Source organism: Nelumbo nucifera, chromosome 1 (genome assembly GCF_055504915.1).
Source record: "Nelumbo nucifera cultivar China Antique chromosome 1, China Antique-T2T, whole genome shotgun sequence".
Classification (NCBI taxonomy): domain Eukaryota; kingdom Viridiplantae; phylum Streptophyta; class Magnoliopsida; order Proteales; family Nelumbonaceae; genus Nelumbo; species Nelumbo nucifera.
Genome location: NC_142649.1, coordinates 20,193,671 through 20,219,756, shown reverse-complemented (window position 1 = coordinate 20,219,756; position 26,086 = coordinate 20,193,671). Strand labels below are relative to the sequence as shown.

General features: G+C 37.4%; 1 protein-coding gene across 1 annotated transcript; it reads left to right on the top strand.

Annotated features, from left to right (window-relative positions):
* Positions 1-813: 813 nt before the first annotated feature.
* On the top strand, positions 814-22,879 carry LOC104605856 (RING/FYVE/PHD-type zinc finger family protein). Its single transcript, XM_019199189.2, has 7 exons — positions 814-979; positions 1,158-1,528; positions 12,173-12,445; positions 12,534-12,887; positions 20,901-20,990; positions 21,197-21,241; positions 21,451-22,879. The coding sequence occupies exons 2-7, from the start codon at positions 1,274-1,276 to the stop codon at positions 22,312-22,314; spliced, it is 1,881 nt and encodes a 626-aa protein (XP_019054734.2). The 5' UTR covers positions 814-979; positions 1,158-1,273; the 3' UTR covers positions 22,315-22,879.
* The last annotated feature ends 3,207 nt before the right edge of the window (positions 22,880-26,086 follow it).

Here is a 26,086-nt window from a genome sequence, read left to right as displayed (position 1 = left end):
TCAATAGTAATGGTTTTTAATTATCTTTAGCTTTATGTCATGATCATCAATGGTTTATCTATGACATTGAAAGGAGTTTGATCATTCCTTTTTTTTCTCTCTCCCTCCAATCAATTTGCAGTTCTTAGTTCATTGAGAATTGCATCATTATGTAGTATTAGTAGGGAAGAAGAAAGCATTTTTATCATTGCCAAAGAAATTCATTATTAGAGGAAAAAGATTCATCAGCTTTTTACTGACTATATATTTATATGGTAAAAAGTTGGAAAAAGGGCCATTATTCAATGTTGGTTCCAGTCGTTGGGTCTAAACTTTCCACATTTTCATACAAAGTGGCTTGAACTTGAAGCCCATTCTCACACTTGTCAGTTCAAGATTTTACTATGAAATTTGCAACAAAAACCATGATGGGCTGACGTGGCCAATCAAACTGCGTCCATCAAAGGATCCTGAATTGCCAAGTCATCCTTCCCATATGCCAACTTTGATTTCGCTTTCCAACTCAATCATCCCTTTCAAAAAGAGAAAAATAAAACTCCCATAAGAAATAGAGAGTTAAAAAGGATAAGAAAGAAACAAGGACGAGTTGAAAGTTGAGAGCTGGAGAGTGAAAACGAAGGGACGATACCGGCGCCATCCTTCGCAATAAAGCACAGAAACATGAGACCGGTGCTGTGGAGGTACTACAACCGGAGACTGGCAATTGCCGGTTCCCAATTCTCATCAGAGTCTCTTCCAGCATTAACTGGAGTGCAGCAGCCGGTCACCTTCGGTCAGTTGCTATACACAAAAGATATAAGTTTTAATATTATTTTATTTTCATAAAACTGATAAGAACCCAGGACACCCCCCACTCTCACTCTCTGTTTCCGAAAATTTAAAATTCTATCCAGAGACGAGTTTCAGGGCAAAAGAGCTGACTCCCCAGAAGATTAGGGTTTCTCCTCTGTGGCGTCTTCGCTTCCATTTGGTGTTTCAGGCAAGTTAGGGGTTCTGTTGTTTGTTCTATTTTGCCTTTTTGTTTGTTATTAAGCATTTTTGTTTTGCTTATGAAATCTTTGGTTAGCACAATCACAACATGGATTTTAGTGTGTGCTTGGAACTTGGGATTGTCCTGCTTTGATTGTTTTCTGCTATTAATATAGAATAATTTGCAGTAAGATTGAATCTTGGATGTTCTTGAGGTTCGTGTTGAGTGGGTCGCTGGTGCTTCTGTGAAAACCCTAAATTCGTGCTGGGTAAGCTCGTAAGCTAGGGTTAGTCGTCTGGAGAAATGTTTATTGAGGAGAGAACGTGTAATGGTGACAGTATGGATTGCTCCCTAGTGGCTCTTTGTGCGGATGGTGCTGCCTTGAATGGGTATGCATTTGGATTTGGAGGTGATAATACTGATGGGAATTTGGGGGTCTCTTCTGCTGAGGAGCTTCGTACTTACAAGCGGCGTAAGCAGTCGAGGCTGAGTTCAGAGAGTAGCCTTCAAGAAGATGGGAGAGGTTCTGAAGGAGCAGCAGGTCAATTACCAGGCCAGGTTCGCACTTTTTCCTTTGTCGTCATTTTTTTTCCTGAGCTGATAAGTTAGTTTAAATTGTTGTTTTTGTAGGACTACTGTTTTGAGTAGTTTCTGTCTTTTTTTTTTTGTTTGAAATGCTTGGAGTTAAGCTGGTAAATATAAGATTTCAAAGCTCATAACAGTATTTGACCCTTACATCCTTTAAAATTAAATTTGTAACGAAACGAGGTAGATTTATAAAACAACTTAGGATGCTTTTGACCACAGGGGGAAGCAATCCCTTGTTAAGAATAACACAGTGGACATATAATCTGCTGCTTCAGTTGGAGGAGGAATAGGTTATGAAGTGCGCACTATCTGCTAAACAGCATTTTGTCCCACCAATATAGTGGAAACATTCATCTAGGAAAACCTTTTTTCCATTAATCAAGATGAGAAGGCACTCACTTGGGGGCGTCTATCATTTTCCTACTCTTGAACTTCTCCACATAAAGATGACAAATTTAAGCCAGAAATTACAATTTACAATTTTATTGAATAAGAATTCAGGCATTCATACTCTCAATAAATTTTTAATCCAGTTTTGCTAGCTGGTAGTTGCTACATGTTTCAAGATCCATAGAGTGCTTATTTGCAGATCTTTGATGAGATGATGCTATGTCATAGTAAATAGTAAGTGAAAATTGTTCCATAGAATTTTTGTATTATGATTATTACTTTTTGGCTGGAACTAGGTATAAGTTACATGGATTATATGCATATGATGGTTTTTTTTTTCCTTCTTCTGAGAAGAAAGGTAAGATATTGTATTACTCAAAGTAAAATCTGCAAAACAAGGAATTATGCAGTGGCCCGTGTCTTTTCTATACATTTCTATCTTGTGTGCATAGATACAAAAAGAGAGCTGTACTAAAAAAAGAACAAAAAAAAAAAGAACTATAAAGTCTGTTCCTATACTGTTTGTGTATTCCTTGCCCAAAAATACAGTTTACCCCAAAATTCTTTCATCAGGGTTGCTTCCGAGCTATGTTTGTCTTCAAACAGCCTTTTATTTCTTTCCGTCCAGATAATCCACACCACTGTTGCAGGCCCTACTCCTACTCCCCATATCACCTTCTTTAGATAAACTTTTCAGCTGTCAACTCCATAATAAGGCAGCCAGATTTTTTAGGAAACAAATCTGAACTTCAAATAGACCTAGTAGTCTTGTCCATAAACTTCTATCCAATCTGCAATGAATAAGATGATCCAGATCATGGGAAGCTTCTCTGCACATTACAATCTGCTGGGTTCCACCCTCATTCCTTATCTTGCCAAAACATCTGCTGTTAAAAACTTCCCTAAAGTTGCAACCCACATAAAAAAAGGCAACTTTAGGAGGGACTACAGTATTCCACACTCTGGCCTCTGGAGGAAGGCTTTCCAATTCCCCTACATTCTCATTTAGTCTAATGTAGAAATGTAGAATTATCTGATTGAAAATAATCCTGACTTTTCCAGCAACCATATCCCTTTATCTCTTCTTGACTGATTAGGTGTGAAGTTGCTGATCATTTGCATTAATTCCATTCGCTTCCCTACCTCCCAGTCGTTTAGATTTCTTCTAAAAATGGGACACCACTCACCTGACTTTAGCAGTCAAACAGTCCTTAATCTCAGACAGTGTAGGGAAGGGCACTTTAAGGGGTTGATCTCCATACCATGTATGATGCCAAAATTTTATCCTTGTATCATATCCCTCTACATACTTGATCCCCTTTCTGAATTCACTTGGAGATTTATGAATACCCCTTCACATTGCACACCTATAAGACAAGTTGGTCTATGCTGGCTCTTAAATCATATTGCTGTCTCCATACTTTGCCATAATCGTTCTTCTCCAAAGGCTTGGGTTGGCCATTCCATCTCCGATGCCATTTCCTGGGCAGACCATATTAAACTCTTAAATTCCTAACTCCCAAGCCTCCTGCTTTTCTAGGTCTGCAAAATTTACTCCATTTGACTAGGTGCAGCTTGGACTCTTCCTTCCAACCTTCCCTTAAGAGGTTTCTCATTTTTCTTTCAATGATCTTGGCTCTTGGCTGTGCTTGCTGGAATTGGAAACAGTGATAACAGTTGGTAGGGAGGATAACACACTTTTAATTAGGGTCAGTTTTACTCCTTTTGGTAAGTATTTTTCCTTCCAAGATGCCAGCCATTTGTCAATTCGCTCCACCACTGTCTCCCTGTCTTCCAAACCATCTTTGAAGTACATTTCTCTCCTTAAGGCATCCCCAAATACCTTGTAGGCGGTTCACCTATTTTGCACCTCACATGGTCTGCCAACTGCCTAACATCAACCTCCTTTCCCACAGCCAGCAGTTCACTTTTATGTAGACTTATTCTTAGGCCTGAAACTACTTCAAACCAAATGAGAATTATGTGAATGGTCTCATATATAATGTTCCTGTGATGCTTTTACAAAAAAATAAGGTGATGTTTGCATATTGTAGTAAGCCACCTGTTTCCTCTGAAACTCTCCAAGAGACCACCTTCGATCACCCTATTAATTATTCTACTCAGAGGCCAGAGCCCCTGTTCATATGAACAGAAAGGGAAACAGTGGGTTTCCTTGCCTAACACCCCTAATGATGATATGGATACATGTGAAAACTGCATATGGTGGTATTTGTACCATGGCTTGTGTATGTCAAACTTAATAAAGAGATGCAATATAACTTAATGATCATCCTATAATTTGGGAGAGGAGCCAAGGAGCCAGGGTTGTTCATCCTGTAATGATCATCCTATAATTTACTCCTCCAATTGGGTTCCCATTCTATCAAGATTGGAGCCCCCCCCTCCCCCAAACATCCTGTTGGTGGCTTTCTATTGGTCCTGGCCATTCTGTAGGTTTCATAAGTTAAGTTCATTGGTGGTAGAGCTATAGAGGAGTAAATTCAGCATCCTGATTTTAAAGTTTTGATATCCCTAATTCACGGGCTGGCTTCATGCTTGGCCCATGAACATTTTTCACTGCTTTGGGTAGGACCCATTCAAACTTTGGAAAAAGCTAAGCCAAACCTGGCCTGGGCCGCCTGGTCATGAGCAGATCTATCCCTAATGAGGAAAGTGATAAGTAGGACTTCACTGGCCTTTTTGTACCATGATGAGGATATCAAAGTGGCCTTTTCTGGATGGATAGGAATTGGTAGTTTCATATGAGCAAACCTATGAACCATAGCTTGAAGTTGGCTACTTTGAGACCTGGGAGGTGATTGTTGAAGGGGACTCACAATATTATTTTCTGGTAAGGGTGAATCCTTGGAAAGTTAGACACCAGATCAGGGAAGCAAGGCATTTATCACTTGGTTTGGATGCATATTTTCTATTGCTACCTAGATCTGCTAACTCAGTGGCTGATTTATTAGCCTGTGGAGGAGTTAGTAGACAGGTTTTGGTGTTTGTGATGATTGCTTTCTGTATTAAGAGATGAACATATAGCTATTGTAAAAATAGGGTACTGTAAGGAGCAATGGGGAGAAAGTGAGGGACTGGTATTGAATATATAATAGTTGTAAAATGCATGCTATATATTTTCTGATACCATTAATGAAGCATCAATGGCTACTGATAAAAAAGAATGATAGATACTTTGTTGTTGGCACTTGGATTTTGGTGAGATTACTACAAAGTATATGTCTTATATCATGGAGCAAGTTGGACTATGCCTTTGAAGTTTAATAGCCATTTACGTTTTAACATTTATGGTTCATTGGTATTATGTGCCATAATAACAAAATCTATAGAAGTTTTTTTTGTGGTTCATTTCTATATCTTTGTAGGCTACTAATGTTTCTTTAGAGAAATATGTAATGAAATTGTCATGATTCTTTTTTGTATATCTTTATCCTTCAACTTCTTGTTGTGCTTCATTATTTGTTCTTAGGCTGCGTTTGGAATCAGTGTAAAACGTCATCAATGTACTTTCGGTGTAAAAGTACACCGATGACGTTTTACGCTGAACCGTGAAAGTGACCATTGCTTTTTGAAAAACGCGATGGGTGAAGAGTGTAAAGTTTTATATCGATAAAATTGATGTAGTATTTACATCGATAATCGATGTAAAATTTACGTTTGATAGGTTTTACATCAATTATCGACGTAAAATTCCACTCCATCCAAACATACGCAAAACTGAACTGGAGTGGAGTTTTACGTCGATCACACTCTCCTTCCAAACATGGACAAAATCGAACCGGTTTAAACTTTTACACCGTTCTTGATTTACACCGATTCCAAACGCAGCCTTAATGAATCCATCTTCTGAGTTGCTGATAAAAAATGTCATGATTTATATTTCTATATTGAAACAGATAATTGTGATCCTAACTGTGGTTTTGACTTGTCACTTGGTATTGTGTAATGGCTCTGAACAAATTCAGGTTGTCACATGGAACTGTCATGATCAGTTAGAAGTTTTGTGAGAGTGGCTATAATATGAATTGGACAAGTATGGGTCACAAAACTTCAGAAGACAGGACAAAAGCACAATCCAATGTATGGTTTAATAGTTTTTCCTTGGGACATGGTAAAGGTAATTGTAATACTATTGTCAAGAAAGTTTGAACCTTGAAGTGTGTAAGTTATGCTCCAATAAATCAGGTTACTGTACAATGGGATCCAGCATCAGGTATCCTACAACAGAAAGAGAAAAGTTAGTTATTAAGGACAACCGAGAAGAGGCCATGCCAACTAGGCTACCAGTTTCTGGAGGACAGCTTTATTTTGATTATGACACACCTTACGTCCTATAGGTGTAACCCCCTCCTGATCAAATTGTCCTTTATGAGGCATTTTCCAAGAGTGATAGGCCAAACCAAGAATTAGATCTTTGAGGGACCTCTAAACAACTTTATGAGGGAAAGTAGTGTTCCTAGCCATTCTCAGATTTGTAGCATAAGATTTGACTGAAAAACTCCCACTTTGTTCCCATTTTCTGATTGTTCTATCTTCTTTATCTTCAATTATGCTGTATTTTATTGGGTGGTAGGATTACACTAGTGTATTGTTGAGCTTATCCACCTATTACCTATCCTTGTTGAAAAATACCAACTGATGTGGCCAACAAGATAGAGAAACTGCAGAGGGATTTTCTTTGGGAAGGGGCGAGGAGGGAAAAGAAGTTTCACCTAGTAAAATGGGTAAAAGTATGCAGGCTGAAAGAGTTGGGGGGGGGTTGGGGTTTAGGAGAATAAAAGTTTTTTTTTTTTAAGAAAGCCCTCCTTGGCAAATGGCTTTGGGGGTTTGTGTTGGAGAAGGATGGTAGTAGGGAAGTATGGAGTGGTAAGGTTTGGGTGGGAGTCGAGAGAGGTGCCAATCTCTTATGGGTTCGTGTATGGAAAGTTATTATGAAGTTCAATCAGGAGTTCAGGGTTTGGTGAGTTTTAGTGGATATGGGGCTAGAGTAAGGTTTTGGGAAGATGAGTGGTGTGGTTTTGGGAAGTTGTATGAACTTTGTCCAAGACTGTACAGGTTGACCGAACAAAAAGTGGAGATTGCTCAATGCTTTGAGACTAGAGGTGATCAGTTGGTCTGGTGTCCCAAAGAGGATTTGACTAGTTGTATGGAAAGTTCTTGCTATCCTTTTATCTGGCTTTGATCAAAGAGGATTTGACTTCTGACCAAGTAGGTGGAGTACGGGGGAATCCTGTTCCCCCAAGAGTGGAAACTTTCGCCTGGCTGGTTGCCTTAGGCAGCATCCTAACAACAGACCATCTGAAGCATAGAGGTTTTTTTTTTTTTTTTTTCTTTTTTTTTATGGCAAGCTACTGCTACCTATGTAACAAGGATGAGGAATGTTCTTTTCCTGTGGAGTAGCCAACTTCATATGTCAGTACTACTCTTTCTTGTTTGGCATGCCGATTTTTCAGCCTGCCTTACCTGCAGAAATGTTCTCCTCTTGGCCAAGGTTCAGAGGAAGCAAGAAAGCAAGAATTATTTGGAGTTGCATCCCCTTCGTGGTGTGCTGGACATTATGGGAGGAAAGGAATAGAAGGCTGTTTGAAGATAAATCAAAAGGCATTGAAGTTTTGGTGGCCACAGTCGGAAAGCTGGTTTCAAGCTGGGTTCTGGGCATTCCAGAATTTGAGCAAGTAAACAGTGCAGATTTGGTGGAAAATTTTTTGGGATGTTCTTGAGATTCAAGCTTGTAATGTAAACTTGTTTCTTAGTGACTAACTGGTTTCAAGCTGGGTTCTGGGCATTCCAGAATTTGAGCAAGTAAACAGTGCAGATTTGGTGGAAAATTTTTTGGGATGTTCTTGAGATTCAAGCTTGTAATGTAAACTTGTTTCTTAGTGACTAACTGGTGTGGTGTGTCATCTTGACACCCAGTCAGCTTGTACCGTTCTTTTTATTTTAATAAAATTTCTTCTTTACTCTTAAAAAAAAAGATTTTTTGAAGCCAAAACTCTGGCAATTGAATCTTTCAAAGGAGGAAAACCAACTTTTTGCTAAAGCGGTGGTAGATCAATTAGCTAAAAAGTTTTCTACTTTTATTTGTTTGGATTTTATTTTTTTTATGGTTTATATCACATTTTGGGCATAATTAATGTAGAAGGCCATTACCCAATGTTGGGTTCCAGCTATCTGAGGTTTTGGGAGGGGTGGGCTGGATATGGTCCTAACCTTTGGCATTTTTTTTCTCTGCACAAACTGGGTGCTCTCAATCTTGAATCCATGTTCTCATGCTTGACAGCCCAAGGTTTTACCATTATAACAAGTAATGGCCCCTGGGCATATTTAATATATTTTAATTTTTAAGTAATACGTGTATCATATATATTAGTGTTTTAAAAGCGCAAGGTGCAAAAAAGGCACAGGGGTCAATTTGCGCCTGAGGCGCAAGGTGCAAGGTGAGGCGTGCGCCTTTTTGAAGCAAGGTGCAAAATTATAAAAAAATGTCAGAAAATTCATAAAAATGCCAAAAAATTCAAAAAAAATACTAAATATAATAGTAATAAAAAATATAAACTTAAATTTTAAAATAATGTTAAAAAAACTATTATCTAAAATTAAAATGCATAAACATAAGATGTAAAGCATATTCAAATGAGAATTTAAAAATAAAATCAAACATATAAAACATTTTCAAGCATTTAAATCCTCTAATCTCTTTTTTTCACTCAATTGCATTACTTCACGTAGCTAATGTAATGTAAAACATATTGCATTCCTAATCAAGGTTTAAAATGTCGATGTCGATGGAAATGTCGCATACCAAAATATAGGACATATGTCGGAAATGTCGAGGGGAAATATTGTAAGAATTAGAGACATTGTGAAAATATTATGTAATATGTGGAAATATGCAAAGATATTTTGTAAAATGATAAAAGAAGCATTGATACATATTTCTAGACTATTATCTTATTCCCAACCATTATATATAGCTAAGAAACTAAGATCTATAACAAATTAGTAAATGATGATTTATTATGCATTTTGATGTTTTTACAAGGTTATCTGATATTTTCTTTTCTTATTTTTAATTCTGATTTATTATAAATTCTAATATATTTATTTCACACTAGTAAATAGAAATGCATTTATTCTGATTTTTTAAATATTAAAGTTATAATACATTATGTTTTATTATAAATTTAATAAATTGATTCTCCTTTTTGTAGTATTAATATTATGATAAATTCTGATTTCTTATAAAACTTAATGAATTTATTATGATTTTTAATACTAAATTTATAATAAATTATGATTTAGTATAAAATTTATTAAATTTATTCTGATTTTTTATATTAAATGTAGAATATGGTTTATTATAAAATTTAATAAACATTTTCTGATTTTAATAAATATTTTAAAAAATACTAACTAGTTAATATTTTATTACTTGAAAAATATTTTATGTTTTATATTATAAAGTAATTAATTTATTCTTTTGTTTTTATATTTTGTTAATTCTTTTTATAAATATCTTATTTGAAATATTAAATAGAAATTATTAATGGAATAATTTATATTAATATAATATACTAATATATTATATTTTTAATGTACATTAGTTGACATCTTGTCGACATAATAGGAAAAACTGTATTTTTTTTGGTTATTTGGACCGATTTGGTCGACGTTTCTAAAATATAGGAAATGTCAATCGACATAATGTAATTTTATATTACCATCCATTTTCATGTCAGTAAGCCTTGACATCGATATATGTCGGGCGATATTAGCGACATTTGAAACCATGTTCCTGATTCTACGAGCCGCCTTTGTGCCACACCCCTCGAGGCAAGCCTAAACAAGTCCATGTTTGGTCTTAAATTCTTAGTTTTCACACAAAAAATAATGATTTTATAGTTTTACTTGCTTTTTAAATAGACATTTTATTAGGATGAATGAATGGACAACATTACCAAATTGGGGGTTCTCGAAGCTTCGGTGAGCGAGCGAAATGGGGGTCCAGGGGCGGAGCCCCCGGCCCAGCCGCTATGTTCAAAAAAGGAAAAAAAGCGGCAAATTTTCAAAAGGCACACGCCTGGGCTGAGGCGCAAGACACAAGGCGCAAGGCGCAAGACCTGGGCTTCCAGGTCTCTGACTAATGCATTTACAGATGAAGACTGATGTATGCCTCAGGAAAGGCTTTTAGCTTTGGTTGTGTGTCGGGTGGTTACCATATTTGTATTGGGATTTGTATCAGGCTTGTTATTGTGGTCTTTCTCTAGGTTTTGATTGGGATTCTCATGGGTGTTATCTGTGGTCTTTGATGGAGTTGCTCAGCTGCTTTTGGTGATATCTTATCACCTCTTGCTGTACTTTTTCTTTTTATTCCAATACGTTTTTTTTCTCTTTATCCTTCAAAAAATGGTCTATGACTATTGCATTGTATTGTATATTAAATGTATGTATGACACAATAAATGTGTATACTTTTTATAATATAAAATATTGTATATGTCATAATATAACATTTCTATACAAAATATATGTACAAGTATTTCTGGCCAGGCTAGGCCTGAGCTCAAAACCTAGGCTCAAGCCCAGAAACTTGCAGGCTGACCTAGAAATGATTACCCCTACTTGAGAGGATGGCTGCCACATCATTTCATGCCAACACATTATTCTAGGATAATGCAAGGACAGGGCTTGATGCAGTATCGGATTCATAATTTACACTAAAATTCAAGTATCTGATACAATATGACACCCTTGTACAGGTATCTGGGTATCATAGGTTCTAGCCCTATCTGCCAGCTCATATTTGACTCATTTAATGAAAAAGGGGTAAGCCTTTTGAATTGCTTTCCAAACAAATTTGCACCCATATTAACTTCTAACTTCAGTTGGTTCTCACTCCAAATACCTAGTCATGTTTGGCAGCGATGCATTTTTTCTGTAGGTTATTTGGGTAAGCTCTGGATCTGCTACAAACAAAGATGTATACAATGGGCTATTTAACCAATAAAGATTGAATAAGACAGTGATCCGTACATATAGGTTGTGGTTCCGAGGTTTTTGGATCACTGGCAAACCCACTCTTGATTGGTTACTTAGCCCATTGTACACGCCTTTGTAGCACATTTAGGCCCCTTTGCATACTGACTAAATCATTACCACCATTTGCCATGAAATTATATATCAACTTGCCCAAGACGTGTCAGTCCTAGACCCTCATCATCCTTTAGGTGAAAATTCATTCTCCCATTCAGCAAGATAGAATAGAATATGAATTCTAATATTTCTATTGGGCCTTGGCAACCTCTTATACATTGATGGAATTTGAATTCTAAGATGTTCCGTTGGCTATCTCTTATACAATTTTCACCTGTAAAAGTTGTTCTTTGCACCCTATTTGGTTTTCATATTAGTATTGAAGACTTTAATGGTAGCCATCTTATTAAATTTGGCATATTTGTAAGCTTATTAGCATTAAAGTTAAATTTCATTTTCCATTCCAGTATTCTACACAAAACCACTTGTCTAATTTGACTTGGTGAATTATGATGATCATTGATCTGAAGGAACTTGAACAAATTCCTAACTCGAGTCTGACCAAGTTGTACCCCTATCTAGCTTCATGGAACCTTACAGACCTGTCATCTCCACAAGATGTTGGTACAGGTTAGAAGACTTGTCATCTCCACACCTCGCAGATTTTTTCTCCAAAATACAGTAGTTTGCATGGGTATAGGATTCTGTATTGTGGTCGTCTACTATTATTTCAACTAATCCACATAAAGGGAAAATAAGAAAATTGGTTAAGGTTATTTGATTGTATGTTTCTGTAGTAGTTTCTATTTAGGAAAGCTATTCTCTCCTTGGATTGCATTTATTTCTCCTTAATATGGACAGAGAAATTTTCAGACTGAAATATTTCAACTATTATTACCATCCCTTTTTGTTTCTGCCACTTATCATTTGTTTTGATGTAGATGGCAAGGAAAGCAAAATTTTGATTGTACAAGGGGTGAAAATATAGCTCAAATATTTCAGCCTGAGAAAATTTCATCCATTTTAATTGAAACAAAGACAGCCTTAATGTAAATCTTTTTATAGGTTATTTATGATGTTGATATTTGTCTGTTGTCTCTTCTTGAACATTGTCTATTGCTGGTTCTATGATTCTGTCTCAGCCTAATCTGGCTTATATGGTTTTCTGCAGACCATCAAAAAGCCAGGGGACATGGTTGCACACAAGAATTCTCTTGAGCAAGATGGCCTTTCGAGAATAGTTTGTCCTGTTCTTTTAGATGGCATTGATGATTGTCCACATGGCCACTGGAGGCGTGTTGTGCTGGAAGAAATATCACAGTCATTGGGTGTGAGTGAAGGTGGTATACATAGATGCATCCGTGAAGCAATCATGCACAGTCAATTCCGTTATGGTAACATGCCTAAGGTGCAAAATGCCACTGAGCAAACTGCATGGAACCAGGTAGTTTTGGTATGACTCACAGGCAATTCCTTGCCTTCTTTTCCCACGAGTTATTAAGATAATTTCTTGGTTCAATACCCATTAACAGGAATCTGCCAAGCGTCATGGAGATAGTCAGAAATTACACTCACAGTTAAACAGTACAACTAAAATACCTGATAGAAAGCAGAATTTTGCCAAGGGGCATGTGGATGCTTCTCCAGTTGGATCCCAAAATGAGACAAGTGATCGAATCCATGTTCATCACAACACTGAGTTGTGTCAGCAGGTTTTTCATAAAGTTATAATTTCAGAGAAGTTTGCATTGCTGTGTAAGTTACTCTGCGAAAATTTCCAAGGTGTCAAGGTTGACAGCTTTTTTGACTTTAGTATCATCAACTCAAGAATGAAAGAGGGGGCTTATGAACAGTCTCCAGTACTTTTTTGTGCGGACATTCAACAGGTAGTGTTCCAATCCTCTTATATGCTCGTACATGCTTTCCTCTCTTCATGCTCTTGCAACCATTGAAGATGCCATGTTTGATCACTGTTGACATCTCAAGATATGAACTTTGGATTTATCTGCCAGTTAGTTTGATATTGAATCTATATGCTCCTACAGTGGTTCACAGTGATTTAAAAGGCGTGCCTGAGGCGCACCTAGGCGCACAGGTGAGGTGCATTTTAGGGTAGGCACCTCGCCCTAGTCCTAGGTGCAGCACTTTCAAATTTGGTAATGTTGTTCATTCATTCATCCTACTAAAATATCTTCTTAAAAAGCAATTAAAATTATAAAATCATTATTTTGTGTGAGAACTAAGAATTTAGGACCATAACATGGACTTATTTGGGCTTGCCTCGAGGGATGTGGCACAAAGGCGACTCGTAGAATTAGGAATGTAATATGTTTTACATCACATTAGCTACTTGAAGAAAAAAAGAGATTGTGGGCTTTACATTTATGAAAATGTTTTATATGTTTGATTTTATTTTTAAATTTTCATTTGAATATGCTTTACATGTTATGTTTATTTTAATTTTAGACAATAGGTTTTTTAAAACCATTAATTTTAAAAATTAAGTTTATATTTCTTATTAATATTATGTTTAATATTTTTTATTTTTGCATTTTTTTTTTGAAATTTTTGCCTTTTTTTTTATATTTTTTTAGCATTTTTTTTGTATTTTTGAGCCTTGCTTCAAAAAGGCATGCACCTCGCCTTGTGCCTCTCACCTTGGGTGCAAATTGGCCTTTGCACCTTTTTTGCGCCTTGCACTTTAAACACTGGTGGTTCATAACTAAGAAGTGGATTTGTTAAGTAGAACTGTTATTTTTGTCTCTTTTGCCATCTATTCCATGCATCAGATCCCAAATCTTGAACATCAACAATTTGGTTATTCTAAATAGCAACCTTTATTCTCTTTGAAGTGTTGCATCTTTGAAAAACTGTAGAAGGATTGATGAGCTGTTCAAATGATTGTTACAACATTGGTAGAAAAAAAAATAAATGATCCGACTCATCCAGTTACATAACTCAGTCAGTCTTGGACAAATTGCTAATATATGCATATGAAATTTTAATAATATTAGGCTGAACTATAATAACTAGAAAATCAAATAATATTTTTTTCGATTGGTAGATAAGTTGTTTTTTAATCCCATAACAATTAGTAGAAAGCTTGCTGAATTAAAAACATATGAAATAAAAGGAGTTTCTTGAAGAAAGAAGGAAGAGAGAAGGAGAAGAAGAGAAGAAGAGAAGTTGAAAAGAAAGGAGAGCAATACAAAGACAACTATGCCCTTATAGGGCGGCAAGACATAAAACAACATATATAAGACACAAAAACATAATAAAATTTGGACTCACATAACTATTGTGGTCCCCACCTCCTATCTAACAACTAACATAAAACATCTACTCATAAAAAACATCATAAAACTGATTAATCTTCAACACTCCCCCTCAAGTTGGGAGTAAATGTCACACATTCCCCACTTGCATAGTTTATGTTCAAGCTTGTTCTTTACCACCCCTTTAGTGAGGGCATCAGCCAGCTGCAACTCTGAAGAGGCATAATGCAAATAGACTTCTCCGGTTATTACCTTTTCTCTTATAAAGTGTCTATCAACTTCAATGTGTTTTGTCCTATCATGCCGAATTGGATTGTGGGCAATATCGATTGTAGCATGATTGTCACAGTATAACTTCATAGGTTCCTCTACTTTCACCCTAATCTCACTCAAAAGAGATCTAACCCAAAGAAGTTCTGAGACACCATGAGCCATGGATCTATACTCAACCTCTGCACTTGACCTTGCCACAACCGCTCGCTTCTTACTCTTCTAGGAGATCAAGTTTCCACCTACAAAGGAACACACTCCTGATGTAGTCCTCCTGTCATCTAAGTATCCTGACCAGTCTGCATTTGTATAGGACTCTAGTTTCAAATTCTCATGATTTGAGAAAAGAATGCCTCTGCCAGGGTGCTTTTTCAGATATGCAAGTCTTCTCAATAGCTTCCCAGTGCTGAACCTGAGGTGCATGCATGTACTAACTCAGAACACTGACAACATAAGAAATGTCTGGTCGTGTCATACACAAATACAATAGTTGGCCCACCATTCTTTGATATCTCCCCACATCCTTTACCAACTCACCACTCTCACCATTAACTCTGTGATTTGGATCAATAGGAGTGTCTGCTGGTTTGGTCCCCAGCTTCCTAGTCTCACGCAATAGTTCAAGTACATACTTCCTCTGTGAAATAAAGATCCCATGCTTGGATCTTGCAACTTCAATCCCCAAGAAGTATTTGAGCTCACCAAGATCTTTGATCTCAAATTCTTGTTGCAATGATTTTTTGAGATTATCAATCTCCTCCAGATCATTTCCTGTCACCACTATATCATCCACATACACAGTCAGAATTGACACCAGAGCATCTCTCCTCTTCACAAAGAGAGTGATCAGACTGTGTCTGTGTATATCCAAAACGGATGAGTGCCCCTCTAAACCTGTCAAACCAAGCCCTAGGTGATTGTTTTAGTCCATACAGAGATTTTATGAGTCTGCACACTTTTCCCTTACCAACATTCTCATAAAAGCCTGTTGGAATGTCCATATATATACCTCTCCTATAAATTTTCTATTGATGATTAATGAAAGTGTTATTGATAAAAAAAATGTCCATATATACCTCCTCCTGTAAATCACCATTGAGGAAGGCATTTTTGACATCAAGCTGGAACAAAGGCCATGAATAGGTGGCTGCTAGAGATAAAAGGATACGAAAACTCATTTTAACTACTGATGCAAAGGTTTCCAGATAATCAACACCATAGGTCTAAGTATACCCTTTTGCTACCAACCTTGCCTTGTACCTCTCTATCTTGCCATCAGCCCTATACTTCACTGTGAATACCCATCTACATCTGACTGTCTCCTTGTCTGGGGGGAGATCAACTATTTCCCAAGTTTGGTTTTTAATCAAAGCATCCATCTCATCTTGCATGTCTGTTTTCCACTTAGGTTTGGAGAGAGCCTCAGTAACATTCCTAGGTATAGACACAAAATCCAGGGAAGAAAGAAAAGCACGGTAGGAGGGTGATAAGGCACTGTAGAAAAGATGGTGTGAAATGCAATAGGCTGTACACTTTCTCTTCCCCTTACAAAGAACTATGGGAAGATCAATGTCAGTGGGATCAATTGCAACAATGGTGTTAGGGACATGAACATTATCATTAGAAAACATAACAGGCTCAGGTTCAAGAGGAATACCTGGAATTGTATCTGCTGAATCTGGATTTTCAGAAGGACTGATAGAGAGTGGTGTGGGTTGAGGATGTGTGGAGTCAACCATCATCTACCGGCGCTGATATTTCTGTGAGGCTGCCCGTAGTGGCTCAGGTAATGAAACTGGAGGTGCAATTTCAGCCACCAAAGAAACAGGAAGATGAGCAGATTGTGAGTTCTCCCCAAAACTCTCCCCTTGAGGAGAACCACTCAAGAAGAAGGTGAATTCAAAGAAGGTAACATCTGTTGTGACAAATTTGCTCATCGACACTAGGTCATAACAACAATATCCCTTTTGGTTCTGAGCATACCCAAGAAAAACACATTTGTTGGCCTTAGGATCCAATTTCTTGCGATGAGGGCCAAGAATGTGAACAAAGGAAACACACCCAAAAATCCTCAGAGGTATATGAACTATCTCCCCATTTGGAAAAAGTAGACTAAATGGCACCTTAAACCCCAAAGTCCGTGAAGGAACACGGTTAATCAAATTCACAGCTGTAAGAACTGCATCTCCCCAGAACTACACAGGAACTGAAGCACACACCATAAGACTCCTTACCACCTCCACAATGTGTTTGTTTTTTCTCTTAGCAACTCCATTCTGTTGTGGTGTATATGCACAACTGCTCTGATGAATTACCCCATGTTCTAGGAAATACGTGGTCAGGTCCTTCTCAAAGTACTCTCTAGCATTATCTGATCTAAAAACCTTAGTTCTCACTCCGAATTGTGTGAGAACCATCTGGTGAAACTGTCGTACCAAGTTAGGAACCTCATCACGTGATCTCATCAAATATATCCAAGAATATCGTGTATAATCATCCACAAATAAGAGAAAGTAACGGAATCCTCCCATGGAAGGGATATGATATAGACCCCATACATCAATGTGAACAATATTAAAAGCAAAAGTACTTATATTACTTGGTTTAAACGACTGTCTACAATGCTTTCCTAATTGACAACTCTCACACTCCAAAGTAGATAACTGAACGGACTCAAACAACTTTGGGAAAAGACATTTCAAAGAACTAAAAGAAAGGTGTCCCAAGCGATTGTGCTAGAGCATAATCTGGTTCATTGACTCTGACCCACTACTACTGCTGCTGCTAACATGATAGCCCTGATGTCTCGGAATCTCATCTATAAGGTACACTCCATTCACCTCACGACCACTCCCAATCATCTTCTTTGACTCCAGATCCTGCAAAACACAATTACCAGGAAGAAAGGTCACGAAAATTCAAATTCTTTGTCAAAAACTAGCAATTAGTAGGTTGGTATGAAGTCTAGGGACACATAAAACAGAAGACAGAGTTATATCATTGGTCACTCTAACTGTAGAGACCTTGTCTCTACCAGAACACAACGGATATGAACTGAAAAGGGTAGGGGCATTAGTTATGTGCTCAGATGCTCCTGAACTACCTGCATGTGCAAAGGAAGAGGTATAGTTGGCTCCTGCATTCTGCTGTCCATCTGGAAGGCTAGTGTTAGGTGAATTTTTCTTACTCGTAAGCTGTCCAAACCTCTCCAATTTTGTCCTCACTGCTGCTACTGCAATGAATTCCCAATCCGTTTGGGAAAGAGGGACTGAAGAGTCTCCTGTAGTGGCTACATTTGCATTTCCCTTCTTGTTCTTTGTCCGGGCAAGCATAAGATTTGGATTAAGCTTCCGGCAAGTGTCCCTGGTATGCTTAGGCTTCTTGCAATAATCACACACCAAGTCCTTCTTATCTTCCCTTCTAGTCTTACTACTCCCCTTGTCTCCATTCGACTTAGGTTTTGTTGTACTAACCATAGCCGATTAGTCAATCCCAGGTTGTCTCAGCATTACATTCCTCCTACTCTCCTCTCCAAAGACAAAGGCATAGGCTTGAGAGAGTGTCACACCCTTCCTAGAAAGAATATGCTACCTAGCAATGTCGAATTTAGGGTTCAACCCTGCCAAGAACTCAAAAAACCTATTCCTCTCTATCGGTCTGTGATAGATTGCTGCATCATTTACACTTTCCCATTCCACAGTTTCTAAGTGATCTATTTCCTACCATAGGGTTTTCAGCATGGAGAAATACACAGCAAGAGGTTTTTGTCCCTGTTTCATACTTATCACCTAATTCCTTAACTAATAGGTTCTGGCTTCATTTTGTTTTTGAGAGTAGGTTTCAATCACTCCATCTCAAATCTCCTTAGCAGTATTAGCCCATAGGAAATTTTTTGCAATACGAGGTAACATAGAATTACACACCCAGGACATTACCATGTAATTCTCCTACACCCATCGGGAAGAGTCTGTATCAGGTTTCTTCTCCTCCCTAGTGAGATACCCTAATTTTCCACGGGCACCAATAGCCATCTTAACTGATTGTGCCCACTCCAAATAATTTGTACCATCAAGTTTTACTGTAGTAATGATCCCATACCCAAAAATATCACTACTACCTCCAACACCCAGTCCCACAATATCGGTAGATTTCATCTCGGTATTCCAACTCTCCATCTTACTTTAAACAGTTCAATAGTAAGAAAAAATAGATTGGAAACCTTCCAAAAACAATTTAATATCACACACACAGAAACAAACCCTTCCGAAAGAAGAAAACCCTAGCTGGAGAGAAAACTCTCTCCTCCCCACACTTCCCAACAGAGAGAAGAGTGAATCGATCACTCTAGGAGGCTCAGAAAAATCCAGAAACCAAACCGCACTCTTCAAAAAATCAAAAGAAAGCTAACAATACCTGGCCGCCCAAGATCAGATAAAAAACAAAGAGTCCAACTTTTCTAGGACTCTTCCCCATACTCCAGTTCTTCTTGATTTTGATGCCGAACAATAGATCACCTTCCTGATGACTAGATCCCCAAAAAATCCAAGAACTGGGCAATCTACAACATATCGTTTAGCCCTTTATTACTTCACGCAGTCGATTGATCTAGGGCTGCATGAGAATGCTTCTAGAAACCCTAGCCGTTGCTTTGATACCAAGTAGAAAGTTTGCTGAATTAAAAAAATATGAAATAAAAGGAATTTCTTGAAGAAAGAAGGAAGAGAGAAGGAGAAGAGAAAAAGAGAAGTTGAAAAGAAAGGAGAGCAATACAAAGACAACTATGCCCTTGTAGGGCGGCAAGACATAAAACAGCATATATAAGACACAAAAACATAATAAAATTTGGACTCACATAACTACTGTAGTCCCCACCTCCTAACTAACAACTAACATAAAACATCTACTCATAAAAAACATCATAAAACTGATTAATGTTCAACACAATTTATCAAAGGATATTACTTTATCATCCTCATCTATTTTGGTGACGACTTATTATTTGTTGGTAACTAAGAACTTGCATTGCTAACCGCCTGGTGAGTTGAATTGAGATGAATTGTGAGTCTAAACTCCCCAGGTGTGGGAGGTGTCATACGATGCCATGATTGTACCATTTTAATGAGTTATTGGGTCCCTGCTGGCCTGCTGGGATTGGTAACTTGGAGAGGGCTGAACTGTTAGTACTCTTTTTGATAAATGTGGATGGAATTGACTTGTGGTGGAAGGCGATTATGAGCTTGTTGTAACCTGGCTGCAATCAAGATCTGAAGGACATTGGGGTTTAAGATTAGAGAAGTACTGGTGTTATCTTCCAATCTGAATTGCTCATTCAGATGGATCCCTGGGCCAAGGTCAGCTAGCAGTTCAACAAAGTCTTTAGAAAGGATGTGAGTAGACCTGAATGATTAGAATGGAGAAGGCCAGAGCCAGGTGCAAATAAGTAGCTGCTTTGAATATGCAATGGTGTGACATTGACAGTTGATGACTGTTTTGCAAGTTCTGTCCTATTATTCCAATGCTACTCATGGAAAGTGAAAGGTGTAACTGAAAAAGGTAGAAAATTGTGGAGTATTATTCCAGCTGCAGTGTCATGATGTATTTGGAAGGAGAGGAATCAGAGAATATTTCATAATAGGAGCAGCTTGGTGGAAGATCTAATCAGGAAGATTTTGAGCACCATCCATTGTTGGTTGGCTGCAATGGAGCAATTAAAAGGAATAGCCCATCTAAGTAATTTGGATCCTGCCATTTTTGTTTTTGAAGGTTGGCAGGACAGGTCTAATTGAATCCTCTTTTTGTAAATAATATCTCTACATGGTTATACTTGTACACCAATGATATATTCTTTGAATGAATATAATAAAAAAGGAGAGTAGTGTTGTATTTTCTTACCTCTTATCACCAATGAAACTCAGTCGGTTTTCTTATACTGGTTACAAGATCATGACAGTTATGCTATTTAATTGTTGGTTTAATTCTTGCCTCCTTGTTTGATCCATTTTTTTGGTGTTAATCTTAAAGTTACAAGGGACCACCTTATTCTTTTCTCTGCATAGTAAATAAAAGGAAATTTATTAAAAATGGAAAGTGAGCCAAATAATACAAAGTGTCCACCTTATTCTAAATAAAGTGGAAGATTACGTTGATTTTCTTGGTAACCTCACTGAAGATCAAGATGAGATATGGTGGTGGTTATTTGAATCTCTTAAATTGGGCATTTTCCCTATTTTCTTCATCAGTATTGGGTGTTTTTCCTATTAAAACATGAGGTTTCATATATCATAATTTGTTTCAAGAATGTAATTCAAAATTAGTTCTCATGGTATGGATATCTCATGCCTAAATGTTTCCCAGGTGTGGGGAAAGTTCCAGAGAATAGGAGCCGAAATGGTTTCTCTTGCGAAGAGCCTTTCAGACTTGTCACGGACTTCTTACCGTGAGAAGGTATGGAGAATGGTTTATCCCAGAGCATGACCTCCAGTGGCATCATAGAATCAATACTGTAATACACCTGATTATCTGGTTAACCGCCTATATTTTTGGGCTTTGTTCTCCAGGAGGCCTTTTGCTTCTAAATCAAAACTTTCCTGCATTTTGTTCAGTCACCTATTTGCTACACTTTACTCATCCTAATTTACTTTTTATCTCAGGTGGGAGGCCTAGTAAATGGTGCTTATGAAGAAGGAAAATTTGAGGTAAATAATTTTCTTCTACTGTATATTATCAGCCATGTAAAACATTAATGTTGATTGGAACTGCAAATTCAGAATTCGGTTTACATCTGTACTTTCATATATGCCATTCTTTTTATTATGCCAGTAAGATTAGGACTACTAGCAGAAGATCAATCAAGTTGGTCCTGAAAGAATCATTTGATACTGTTTTTTTTTTTTTTTTTACCCAGGATTCTGACCACACCAAATCGGAGCAAACAGAGGCTTGTGCCATGGACAAAGATTATAAATGTATGCGCTGCAGATCTAAGACGGAGGGAAAAGATTTCTTGGTTTGTGATTCGTGTGAGCAAGTGTACCATATCCGTTGCATTGAGCCTGCTGTGGAGGAGATTCCACCAACAAGTTGGTTTTGTGCCAACTGCACTGCAAGTGGGGTTGAATCATTGCATGACAATTGTGTTGTATGTGAGAGGATTAATGACACCAGGATCCAAACCAATGGAGGTGGGGATGAGATGGTTCCAACCGGTGAAGAGTTGCTTAGTGACTTGGAAGAGAGGTCAGATTGCAGTATGGATGCTAAAAATGGGCTCCATCTGTCCAGCAAAAACATAAAGAAAATGTCTTGCAAGTTCTGTGGAAGTGGGGGAGAGGATGGCCAGAAGTTCCGTGCGTGTGGACACCCCCTCTGTCCTTTCAAGTACTACCATGTAAGGTGCTTGTCGAGTCAGCAGTTGAAGTCCCATGGATCATGTTGGTACTGCCCTTCATGTCTCTGTAGAGCTTGTTTGACTGATAAAGATGATGATGATATTGTCCTCTGTGATGGCTGTGATGAAGCATATCACATTTATTGTATGGAACCTCCTCGTACTTCTATTCCAAGAGGGAAATGGTTCTGCAGCCAATGTGATGGTGGGATTGAGGCAATACGGAAGGCAAAGATGGCATATGAGGATCATGAGAAACAACAGAAGAGGAAGAAGAAGCAGTCAGCAATCGAAGCTGTAGGATCAGTGGATATGCTTCTAAATGCTGCTGAAAAGCTCAAGTGTGAGGAAAAAATGGCTGCCACTGTGAGGAAGAGATAGGAAGAGCACAAAATTTTTCTGGACAAAAAAGTCGAAGGGGAGGGACATCCACTTCATTGTGTGTTTGATTCATTTCTTGATACTCCTTTGGTAAGGGTTTTGTACATTTTGGTCGAATACCCTATGCCAAGAAAGCTGTCTTTCACCACATTGTTTAGAGGACTAACATGTTTTGGTCGTAAACATTGTTTAGGCTAGGTTTCTTTTGGATCTAAAATACATTAATGCTGAAGGTGGTGGGGGTTTGTATCAGTGTCATTGAACTGCCATGTAAACTACGGTATATAGCTCATCGTTTGGAGGATTTAGCTGGGGCTTAGTCCCTATTAAACAGGGAGAAGACCTCCAAGACCTGCTATTAGCTTAATGATCCTCTGGAGTGCAAATGCTGAGAAAGTAGAGTCTTGTCAGCTTTGTAATGGGTATCAGAAAGGCAATGTTGCAGGATGTTGTAATATTAAGAAATTGCATCCAAATGCCCATTTCTTTACAATTGAAAATATGAATGTTTTCAGATACATTAATTATCTTCAACTTACTATTTCTGAGATGCTCCTTTATTCATCCATTTTATCCATCCATCCATTTTTCATCAATTTTTTCTTTCATTTCATTTCATTTATTAAATTGTTCTTTAATTGGGTTCACTTTCTATCGATCAATGTTGTCGTTACTGTTAGGGTCCCAGGTGTTCCCCTGCAGAGACGGGAGGAACTGATGCTATTTGTGTTGCAATTTGCATTATCAAAGCTACCAATAGGTTTTAACTGCACTGGATGTATTCATTTATGGAAATATCTTTTTTAGTTTTGATATTGACATGTTTCATGATCCCCATTAAATGAACTCATCAGTAACAATTTTTTCCCACATAGAATGATAAAATTATTTAGTTGGTTACTTTGATTATCAATCTTAAGATTCTGTTTGTTTTCACTTTTCAGTGCATGTCTGTTTATTTGTAATTATGATTTGCACTCCTGTCTAATACAAAATTTACATTTTTTTTTTGTCTCATTTGCACTCATTAGCAGTGAAATTTTGTATTCCGAAAAGTGATGCAAAATGGGATCACCTCATCTTGCTTCCTATTTCACTCCCAATCAAATAATCCTCCATTCTCTTTCATATAAGATGGGGACTATTTCATTTTATTTTTCACAAACAAATAAGATAAAGTTAAATCTGAGTGAAAAGTAAACCATAATTTATAGTCAACCTATTTGCACTTCTATTATTTTACGCCGGTGCAGATGGAATTTGCACTACAAGCAAATTCAGCCTTAGTAACAGCTAATTTCTACTTACTAAAATATTGAAGAGTCTACTTATTTTGCAACTTTTTCAATTTTAAACCTTGTCACTATAGTTTTGTATGCAACAATACATGTTTGTAATCTTAATGAGACCTAAAACTATTATGATATAAAAGGGCCAATACCCAACCTTTCATGATATAAAAGGGCTATTTAGGGTCTTGGGAGGTACATAATAAATTCTAACCCAACCTTTCTCACTACTATAAAAGGGCCATTACCCAATGTTGGTTCCGGTTATCTAGGGTCTTCGGAGTTCGGAGGGACAGAATGAATTGTGACCTAACCTTTTTCGTACTCGCCCGATCGACATTTTACCATTGGACCACACGCAATGACTTCGAAGTCCTATAAGATTTTTTTCTTTTTTTTTCTCTTAAGGCTCAGTTTGAAAGCAACACAAAACTACATATACGAATATGTACTGTACAAATACACAAAATAATATAAAATATAAGATTTTGCACTCTACAAATTTGTGTTTGTACTCCTTTCAAACTGAGCCAGATGGAGTACAAATACAAATATGTAGTGTGTAAATCCTTGTATTTGTACTGTACATATTTGTACTGTATATATTTATACTTGTACTCCTTCCAAACTAAGCCTTGATTTTTTAAATTCTCTATACGCAAATCCTTGTATTTTGTATTGTTTTATATATATTTGTACTGTACATATTTGTACTTGTACTCCTTCCAAACTAAGCCTTGATTTCTTAAATTCTCTATACGCAAACACAAGCAAAAAAGCTTCAATTATTGACCTTCCCTAGCCTAAAATTGAATTAGTTTTCTTCAATTGTTGTTTCACTTTCACATCCGTTGCAGCCCTAGAGGAGTGGCCAGCTAAATCGAGCTGGCAAGAGCTCATTACTGATGGAACATGTTTAGTAGATGACTTGTGGTGGGGTATTTCCTCTTTCTTTATACATGTGGGGGAGCTAAAGGAAAGCCAAATTTATCTTGACTAAAACTCCTAATTCTAGTCATGTGAACAAACACCTCTGGAGTTAGTTTGTACTAATCGTCTTTTCTTGGACTGTTGAGTCTCTAGTTTGAATTAATTTGGGATGATAATGACCAAAAAAAAGACAACTGTATATAAATAGATATAATTGGTTTGCTATTGTTACCATTTTGTTTTATGCAGTAATAAAAATTTGGAACAACCTAGCTAAAATCTCAATGGTTTAAGAGGACTGAGGACTGAAGAGCTTGAAGATTTGGAGGCTAATGAGAGTTTGGGTTTGGGGGGGGGGGTCTCTTGTATGTAGGATTTAGGAAGTTGTACAAGGGTCTTTGGATTTGGTTGTAGAGTCTTGAGAAGGAACATCGAGATGTCATCCTGCTTGTTAAGAAATTTGTGTTTTTGATCTCTTTCTGCCAAGGGAAAGAACTTCTGAGGTTTGTATGCTCATGGTTTTAGAACCAACCCTATGGGCTTTCTTTTTCTTTGAGTAGGGTTTCAAAGATACTTTGGGCAAACAAACTTTCTTACAAGAAGGGTCTAATATGCTCCACTTCTAAGGCTTGGTGTTAAATGGTCCCAACTTGACAACACACAAGATGGATATGATTCTTACTAGGGTGGTTGTATGAGAGCTGGGATCCAAGGTGGACATGGTTAAAACTACTTCTGTGTTTATTGTGATGGATTTGAACTTTATTATATTCTCTGTGATATCTCTTTTATCCACCCATACTCATAATCCATGGTGCAGAGCTCTGGTGGCAATGGTTTTACATGTGCAAGGATTTTTACAACAAAACCCCTGTTTCTTTTCCACAAGCATGGAATAAGCTACACTTCTAAAATGGCTAGAATTATTCCTCTCATTTCAACTTATTTAAATCCCAAAAAATAAATATCCTAAAATGGCTACTGTGCTTCTTTATAAATGGCTCCATCTTTCTAATGGCTCCCTGGAATTTCTGCAGTCTTTAATACTAAAAATTATCTTAGTTTAACAAAAAAATTTCCTGATGAACAGGAAGATATTTTCTCTTCTTAACCAGATCAGCAGTAGTTAAACATATCAAGTCATCTAGTTCCTACTACAACAAAAGAATCATGCATGTGGGGGACACCCTACGATGAAGTTCAATCATCAATCTGTGATCTGTATGAAAGGGACTTTGGGCAAGACTGGTGTTCCATCTGCAGTGGAAAGTATACAAATATGGTTAAAATTTGAGATGCCTCTAAACCCATTATGGGAAAGGGAGTGGCCTGAGTTTGGGGACACATAGGGACCCCAGAACTCACTAGGTCCCACCTTGATTGATAAGTATTTAAACCAAAAAATCAATTTGATTCTTTTAAGCTTTATTGCAAAATCTTTTTGTACCACTTCACAGTTTCACTGTAAATAGCAAAACCAAGTAGCTGTTTATCATGTCTCAGGCAGCTGTTTTGTGCTCCGTTACTCTTTATCTTTTGGAACCATTTGGTGG